General features: G+C 39.8%; 1 protein-coding gene across 1 annotated transcript in view; it reads right to left on the reverse strand.

Moving 5' to 3' along the window:
- Window positions 1-6758, reverse strand: part of LOC137058601 (heterogeneous nuclear ribonucleoprotein L-like) — a 55810-nt gene extending 49052 nt beyond the window's left edge. The window contains exon 1 of the mRNA XM_067431921.1: window positions 6397-6758. Within this exon, the coding sequence (XP_067288022.1) occupies window positions 6397-6570 (174 nt within the window). The 5' untranslated portion in view covers window positions 6571-6758. The remainder of the gene's footprint in view (window positions 1-6396) is intronic.
- Between the last annotated feature and the right edge of the window lie 2954 nt (window positions 6759-9712).

Consider the following 9712-nt stretch of genomic DNA (forward strand, 5'->3'; position numbering starts at 1 on the left):
TGCTCTTCCCTTTTCACACCATTCTTTGTAAACTCCAGAAATGGTTGTGTGTGAAAATCCCAGTAACTGAGCAGATTGTGAAATACTCAGACCGGCCCGTCTGGCACCAACAACCATGCCACGCTCAAAACGGCTTAAATCACCTTTCTTTCCCATTCTGACATTCAGTTTGGAGTTCAGGAGATTGTCTTGACCAGGACCACAGCCCTAAATGCACTGAAGAACTGCCATGTGATTGGCTGATTAGATAATTGCATTAATGAGAAATTGAACAGGTGATCCTAATAATCCTTTAGGTGAGTGTATTTACAATGAGCTCAACCTCCTTAATTTGATCATAAATTGTGTTAACGTGAGGTAAAGTTGCCTAAACTGCATTATGAGGGTGCATGTAACCACAGTCATTGTTACGGTGTAATTATACATTTAAGTACAGAGTAATATTAGTTAACTACATGTACTTACAAGAGAGTTATGGTAGGATTACGGTTAGTTGCATGTAATAATGCATAATGTACTGTAATTACTATAGTAAGTACATGCAATTTATGTAACAGTGTTATGCCATGATGAAACACATAAAACGAGAGAAACGGTGGATTTTTAGGTAGATCTGAATGAGAACAGTGGCTTTCTATCATGTGAATTTGTGACCTAATTAATTAAATGTTTGACACTACATATAATAATTTCACTTTAGAGCAAATCGCACCCACTTGATTGCTTGTATCGTCCTTAAATGTCACAATATTATCGTCCAGCAATGCAACTATAAGGCATGAAGATATTATAAACGATGATGTTGGTTGCTTGACCACTTGTAGTTTCTCGTCAGCGTGTTTGTGTGATGGGACAGGCATTGCAAAACCAGCAGTTGTGTATTTAATCGGTGTAACCGCAGAGGACGTGTTTGTGTCATGTTGCACAAGAAATCTTGGGTTACACGGATGTTTGCAGGAACATACGGAAACATTTTGCACATTTTTTGATTGACGTCAGAAAGCATGGCTCACAGCTCCAGTTTATAACATAAAGGGTTTGAGTCTCAGTCATGTTGTTTTAGGAGGGTCCCATTGTGCAATATTTCAGACTTCTGTTAGCATCATGGGGGTGTAAATGTGCACGCTAAAAAGATTGGGTTGTTTTAACCCACCAATTAGGTTGTTTTAACCCAGCAAATGGGTTGTTTTAGCTCAGAGAATAGGTTGTTTTAACCCAGCGATTGGGGTGTTTTAACCCAGCGATTGGGGTGTTTTAACCCAGCGAATTGGTTGTATTAGCTCAGAGATTGGGTTGTTATAACCCGGTGATTAGGTTGTTATAACTCGGCGATTAGGTTGTTATAACCCCACGATTAGGTTGTTATAACCCGGCGATTAGGTTGTTATAACCCGGTGATTAGGTTGTTATAACCCGGCGATTAGGTTGTTATAACCCGGTGATTAGGTTGTTATAACCCAGAGAATGGGTTGTTTTAACCCAGCATTTAGAGTGTGTGACAGAGTGCAATATCTTAACATAAAAATAGGAAAATTAAAAATGCATCCTCTCAATTAGAGCACGATATGATGGACTGGCCCATTCAAGACACGCTTCCGCAAGTGGACAAATCGCAGGCACATTTAAACGCTGCTGAATGCATTGCCAATAAAAAACTTTATTTGATGCATGTGAGTAATATATCTCATGCACACGCTGGTGCACTGTGTGGCATATCCCTATTTTAAATGCACTGCTGTTTATTTCTATATTCCCACTGAATGCAGCGGAAGGCTAAGATGTTCATATCGATATGAGTTCTATATAGATCATGTGTTTTCTGCTCTTCTCTTATTATATCAGTGACCCGGTTCCTGCTGTTGTTTTTAGGGGCCAAGCACCGAAGGTGCGGAGGCACCTATTGAAATCGTTAGTGTTCCTATTATTAGGGGCCAAGCACCGAAGGTGCGGAGGCACCTATTGAAATCGTTAGTGTTCCTATTATTATTCTGCTTCTTCTTCTTCTTCTTTTTCCGCCATAGGAGTCTCTGGCAGCCCATAGAACCGTATGGTAAAAAGTTGTGAAATTTGGCACACTCATAGAGGCCAGTCTGAGCTGTCACTATAGCAAATTTGGTGCCTCTAACTCAATCCCTCTAGCGCCACCACCTGTCCAAAGTTTCACTCATATTTATGCTTATAACTTTTGACCCCTAAGGGCTAGAAACAAAATTCTTTTTTCATCGGATTCCTTGGCTCAAGCCGATTCGATTTCACCCTATGATGTCATTTTCCGGTATGCAAATTTTCCCGCCATTTTGAATTTTCTGAAAAACCTACTTTTTCGAACTCCTCCTAGGCCGTTGCTCCGATTTTCACGAAAATTGAAACAGATCATCTTCAGAGCATGTTGACAAAAAGTTATGGAATTCAAGTTGATTCGTCCAATCGTTTTCAATAAACGCACAAACAAATTTTACGTGGAGGTTGCAAAAACACACTAAAGGCTATATCTCCGCAACGCTTTATCGTATTCAAACCAACCTTGGTACATGTCATCACAAGCATGACTTGAAGCAACATGCAGCGTTTCGGCGCAGCGCCACCTACCTGTCCGGAGATACGAAAAATGCCTATTTTGGCTTATAACTTCTGAACCGTTTATCCAAAAATCATAAAATTGGTCTCATTAGATTCAGGGCGTCATGCCGAGTCGACTGATATCCAATTTTACCATGTCGGCCATTTTGGATGTCGGCCATTTTGAATTATGTGCAAAAATGCTGTATTTTATGAACGCATGAACAGATTGTTATGAAACTTGGTATGGGTCATCACCACGATGCCCTGAAGTAGCCTGAGAAGTTTCGAAACAGCGCCACCTAGTGGAGAATTTTTTTTTTCAAACGCTTATAACTTTGGGTGTGGTTGACATATTTTGATGGGAGTGTGTTTTTTGGTCTCCTGAATCCTTGCCGACTCCAACGATACCAGACTTGCCAGGTTTCGGCATATGGTTTGCGCAGAGTTGTAATTTAGTGCTTAAAAAACATTTGCTGATATCTTCGAAACCGCTAGTCCGATCGAGACGAAACCAGCCTCAGAAGTTCGGAAACATAGGTCGATAGCTATACGCTAATGCCCAAATCTCAAAATATTGATAGTAAGGGGTAGTAAAATCCAATCAAAGTCAGGTGTCAGTCATTTTTTACGTGTTTTTTCATATAAATGTCTATAACTCCAAAACAAAATGAAATATTTTCACCAAACTTGACACACATATGTATGGGCTCACTACGAGGACACATAAAAAAAATGGTGGGATTGTGCCTCTTGGTGGCGCTATAATAAAACAAAACATGAAATTCCCATTGACTTCAATGCAGTATTACGGTTTAAAATGCTAATGCTATAATTTAAGAATGCACTAGTGTATCGTTACAAAACTCGGTATGTGTCTTCCGCTCTATGTCCCGAAGATATTCAAAAAGTTTCGGGGCAGCGCCACCTTGTGGTCAAAAGTTGTAATAAAATGTACAAAAATGCTAATAACTTTTGATTAAATTAGCCTATTGTAATGAGACTGGTCATAATACATTCATTGGCTCATGCCGAGAAGATAGATACCAATTTTGCCATATTTTGCAAACATATCTGTGCTCCATCTTGTTATTTGTTAAAAATCTACTTTTTCAAACTCATCCTAGACCGTTTGTCCGATTTTCACCAAAATTGATCCGTATCGTCTTCAGACCATGCTGACAAATACTTATGGATTTCGGATTGATAGACAAAACAGTTTTCATATACCACTGCAACAGAGTTGAGCCATGATGCAAAAATTACTCTTGAGGCTGTATCTCTGCAATGCTTTGACATATTGACACCAAACTTTGCATGTGTCATTGTCATCTCAATCTGACTAAACCACATCAGTTTCGTAACAGTGACACCTATTGGTCGAAAGTGATAAACCATTAAACCATTATTATTGACTGTATTTAAAATTTGACTGCTATTTTGCCTAAAATCAACTTAATAGGTCCTTAATGGCTCATTGTTGCAGTTGGCTTGAGACTTCCAGCCATGCTGGCATGTCTTGTCTTCTTCTTTGCGCTTGGCCCCGATAATGGCTGCTTGCAGCTATATTTATTATTCTGCTTCTTCTTCTTCTTCTTCTTCTTCTTCTTTTTCCGCCATAGGAGTCTCTGGCAGCCCATAGAACCGTATGGTAAAAAGTTGTGAAATTTGGCACACTCATAGAGGCCAGTCTGAGCTGTCACTATAGCAAATTTGGTGCCTCTAACTCAATCTCTCTAGCGCCACCACCTGTCCAAAGTTTCACTCATATTTATGCTTATAACTTTTGACCCCTAAGGGCTAGAAACAAAATTCTTTTTTCATCGGATTCCTTGGCTCAAGCCGATTCGATTTCACCCTATGATGTCATTTTCCGGTATGCAAATTTTCCCGCCATTTTGAATTTTCTGAAAAACCTACTTTTTCTAACTCCTCCTAGGCCGTTGCTCCGATTTTCATGAAAATTGAAACAGATCATCTTCATAGCATGCTGACAAAAAGTTATGGAATTTAAGTTGATTCGTCCAATCGTTTTCAATAAACGCACAAACAAATTTTACGTAGAGGTTGCAAAAACACACTAAAGGCTATATCTCCACAACGCTTTATCGTATTCAAACCAAACTTGGTACATGTCATCACAAGCATGACCTGAAGCAACATGCAGCGTTTCGGCGCAGCGCCACCTACTGGTCCGGAGATACGAAAAATGCATATTTTGGCTTATAACTTCTGAACCGTTTATCCAAAAATCATAAAATTGGTCTCATTAGATTCAGGGCGTCATGCCGAGTCGACTGATATCCAATTTTACCATGTCGGCCATTTTGGATGTCGGCCATTTTGAATTATGTGCAAAAATGCTGTATTTTATGAACGCATGAACGGATTGTTACGAAACTTGGTATGGGTCATCACCACGATGCCCTGAAGTAGCCTGAGAAGTTTCGAAACAGCGCCACCTAGTGGATAATTCTTTTTTTTCAAACGCTTATAACTTTGGGTGTGAGTGAAAAATTTTGATGGGAGTAGCTTTTTTGGGCTCCTGAATCCTTGCCGAGTCCAACGATACAAGACATGCCCAGTTTCGGCATATGGTTTGCGCAGCGTTGTAATTTAGCGCTTAAAAAACATTTGCTGATATCTTCAAAACCGCTAGTCCGATCGAGACGAAACCAGCCTCAGAAGTTCGGAAACATAGGTCGATAGCTATACGCTAATGCCCAAATGTCAAAATATTGATAGTAAGGGGTAGTAAAATCCAATCAAAGTCAGGTGTCAGTCATTTTTTACGTGTTTTTTCATATAAATGTCTATAACTCCAAAACAAAATGAAATATTTTCACCAAACTTGACACACATATGTATGGGCTCACTACGAGGACACATAAAAAAATTGGTGGGATTGTGCCTCTTGGTGGCGCTATAATAAAACAAAACATGAAATTCCCATTGACTTCAATGCAGTATTACGGTTTAAAATGCTAATGCTATAATTTAAGAATGCACTAGTGTATCATTACAAAACTCGGTATGTGTCTTCCGCTCTATGTCCCGAAGATATTCAAAAAGTTTCGGGGCAGCGCCACCTTGTGGTCAAAAGTTGTAATAAAATGTACAAAAATGCTAATAACTTTTGATTAAATTAGCCTATTGTAATGAGACTGGTCATAATACATTCATTGGCTCATGCCGAGAAGATAGATACCAATTTTGCCATATTTTGCAAACATATCTGTGCTCCATCTTGTTATTTGTTAAAAATCTACTTTTTCAAACTCATCCTAGACCGTTTGTCCGATTTTCACCAAAATTGATCCGTATCGTCTTCAGACCATGCTGACAAATAGTTATGGATTTCGGATTGATAGACAAAACAGTTTTCATATACCACTGCAACAGAGTTGAGCCATGATGCAAAAATTACTCTTGAGGCTGTATCTCTGCAATGCTTTGACATATTGACACCAAACTTTGCATGTGTCATTGTCATCTCAATCTGACTAAACCACATCAGTTTCGTAACAGTGACACCTATTGGTCGAAAGTGATAAACCATTAAACCATTATTATTGACTGTATTTAAAATTTGACTGCTATTTTGCCTAAAATCAACTTAATAGGTCCTTAATGGCTCATTGTTGCAGTTGGCTTGAGACTTCCAGCCATGCTGGCATGTCTTGTCTTCTTCTTTGCGCTTGGCCCCGATAATGGCTGCTTGCAGCTATATTTCTCTTTGCATTGGCATCCTGCACTAATGTCAGTGCATCATATAAATCAATGCATTATGATTGATAACAATAATATGCATGATATTAAGCGTGATGGAGGTCTGACCTTCCTGTCCGCGGAGCTCCATCGCGCTCTCCTCTGCCCTTCATCCTCCTCATCGTCACCCATGAGCCCCGCGGATGCTGAGTCTGACTCCTCGCCTTCCTCCAGCTCCTCCTCATCCTCGGCGGAGACCTTCAGGCGCTTGGGCGCGCGCTCGTACTCCTCCAGCACAGACATAATACGCCAATCAGTCAATCAATCACTCACTCACTCGCAAATCGATAAGAAGATGATGTTAATAATAATCGGAAAGGAGCGCACACGCACTCTACGCGCGCTCATGTGCTGCTCTGGTCAGGGACGGCGCGCGACACTCATCCGGCAACAGCTCTGCGCGCTCACGCCCTCGATCCTCGCTCACTGCGGCTGTGACGTCACGCCGGGTTTTCATTGGATGCTGAATCTGACTGACGGCGCTGATTGGCTGAGACTGGCGCATGCGTAAAAGAACAGGAGTGCTGTGAAAAATCTGACAATTATAATAATAATCGCTTTGAACTTTGAAAATGACTTTACCATAATGAACGTGTCGAGCACTGTTCATACACACAATACAGTCCTTTACTCTGAAATTAAGTTTAGTATATGTATGAAGTAAATTACATTGAGATGATTAGTATTCCTGTCCATCACCAGAAGGACGTAATTAAAGAGCCGTCTTTATTAAAAGCTGACTGAAATGAGAATATTACAGCAGAGATGGGCTGAAGCTGGAGAAACTGAGATGTGCTAATTTGGGTCAACTTTGAGGAAGTGGAATCACGGGGAATTTCTCTGATAGTGACTCAGAGCTGTTAAATAAGGAGATCTCAGAATATAAACACAAAGGAAACACAAGACTAAACAACATCATATCGTTAGCCTCATAGCATAATTGCCTAAGTCATTTTTTGGCCCAATTGAGATATCCGCCTAACTTTACTGTCCTACCACTGCTGCATCATTCTGCCTTTCTGCCTATGTCCTTAGCCAATCACAACACTTATTAGAATCCAAAAACACTATCTGCCTAAGTCATCTCTTTGACTTAGGCAGTTTTGATACAAACAAAATGACAGAAAACATGGGAAGACAGATGTCCAGAAGTGATGTATTAGCTCTTCTGTTTGATTCGTTTTCATCTGGTAAGAGTTCATATTTCTTAAATTTTCTAGACACTAAATGTAATTTCAGTCAATCAAAGGGATTATAAACTGTGTATTTAAACTTGACTTTTTTTGCTACAAGATATGATGAAGTAGCTAGCCAACACTAGCAAAATATAACCTCATTTCTGGTCAGAACAAATCTTTACAGTTAAGAAACATCACCATAAAAAGACTTTTAGGCAAGTGAATTAATTTTTCAAGCATTTACTTTTTATTTTAAGTGCAAATAAAAGTAAAAATAGTAAAATAAAAAAGTAAAATAGTTTTTATTTTATTTTTATAAATTAGACATTTTGACTAGACATAAGTAGTATTTGGTAAGATTTAGATTTTTTTGCAGTGAACCTATGAATTTAACATGATTTACTGAGTTAAAATACTAAACAGCACTGCATTTTCTGCTTTAATGTCAGGAAATAAAGTTGATACCCATGTAGTGGAGTTAGAGGATTTAGATGAGAGCAGACCTGAGAAAGAAGGTAATGACGTAGACATGGGGCAACAGATAGAAGAGGAAACAGCCAGTAAAGCCTCCAGAGCTGAATCAGATCCTGATTTATCGTCAAATAGTGAAATCGATGACACTGTCTTGGATGAGGACTATAGACCTGAGAAAGATGTCAGCCCAGATAATGGTACTGATACAGACACAGCTCAAGGAGCTGTCAGTGTAGGAGATGCAGGAGATGTACTTGAAACTTCTGCTGTTCAACGTCATAGGCGTCCAAGGCCAGATATGTGGAAGCGAGAGCTGATAAAGGAGAAGCATCTTAAGGAGGAGAATTACAAGAATCCAATGGGACAGGAGAGACCACCAAAGACCATGGGCCCACCCTGCACATCACAGCACTGCTTAAATTCAGAGAAACGAAGTTGTGAACTACTGACTGAAGAGCATAAAACAGATATCTTCAACAATTTCTGGTCCATGCCTTTCTGGGAGACACGCAAGCTGTATATCCAGACTCTAGTCCAAAATGTGCCCATAAAACAGAAGAAAGGTGGTGTTGCATCAAGGAGAACAACGTACCTATTATACCACCTGCAACTGGCAGATAGACTTAAACTACCTGTGTGTAAGAATCTTTTCTGTTCAACACTTGGCATCGCCCCTAGAACCATCGGATCATGGTTAATATCCAAAACTGATCCGTGTAAACCCAAGATCAACAAGACTGGCCCATGTGTGCCCATATCAGATGTTGACCAGACCTTCCTGAAAGAATGGCTCTCTGGACTGCCTACAGTCCCATCCCATTACTGCCGTCAGGTTCCCTCCTATCAGAAGAAGTTCCTGGAGCCGGGAACAGTTCTAAGTGATCTTCACAAGGAATATCAGAAAGCTGCTGGTGAAAATGGAACGCGTGCTGTGAGTGAGACATATTTTCAAAATATTTTCGGTAAAAAAGTTGGTGACCCCACAGTCCATGGCCTCCGGGCTCTCCAGTACTTGGCTGATGGTCGAATCCGGTACAAGTTGGATTTTGAGTCTGAATGGGAGGACCTGCCTCAGCGAATCAACATCCCCAAAGAACCATTCCACTGGGTCCCACTCTTTCCTTCCCAACTGCCAATTACTCTCAGGAAATTCAATGACTTGCAGGCAATGAAACCAGTACTACCAAGAGTAGCCCACCAGTACTATGACAACCTCCCTCATCAATAGACAGTGTGAAAATGAGCGTGCCCAACACCTGAGTGGAACTTGGTGGGAGGGTGGTTAAGGTTAAACATTAAGAAACAACTTGGTTAGGGTTGACAAGTTACACATCTCGGTTATATTTAGGAGAATAAAAAAACTTTGGTTATGTTATGTTTGCACAGCACCTAAGTGGAACTTCGATTAAGGGTGGAAAAGGAAAACAGTGGTTAAGGTTAGACATTAATAAGAAACAACTTGGTTAGGGTTCACAAGTTACACATCTTGGTTATATTTAGGAGAGTAAAAAAACTTTTGTTATGTTATGTTTGCATTTTTTATGTAAGAGAAAAAATGCCTAAGTCATGGCATATTCTGCCTAAGTCACTTTTATTGGTTAGGCAATTGATGATGGATCTTTTTCTTTTTGCATACTTAATCACACATCTGGTTGAATGTACTGTTATAATATCAATCAAAAATAACAATGTGATTTCTAAAAAATGTGTTTTTTCTTGTTTACCAAAAACAT

The sequence above is a fragment of the Pseudorasbora parva genome, chromosome 22 (genome assembly GCF_024679245.1).
Source record: "Pseudorasbora parva isolate DD20220531a chromosome 22, ASM2467924v1, whole genome shotgun sequence".
NCBI classification, from domain to species: domain Eukaryota; kingdom Metazoa; phylum Chordata; class Actinopteri; order Cypriniformes; family Gobionidae; genus Pseudorasbora; species Pseudorasbora parva.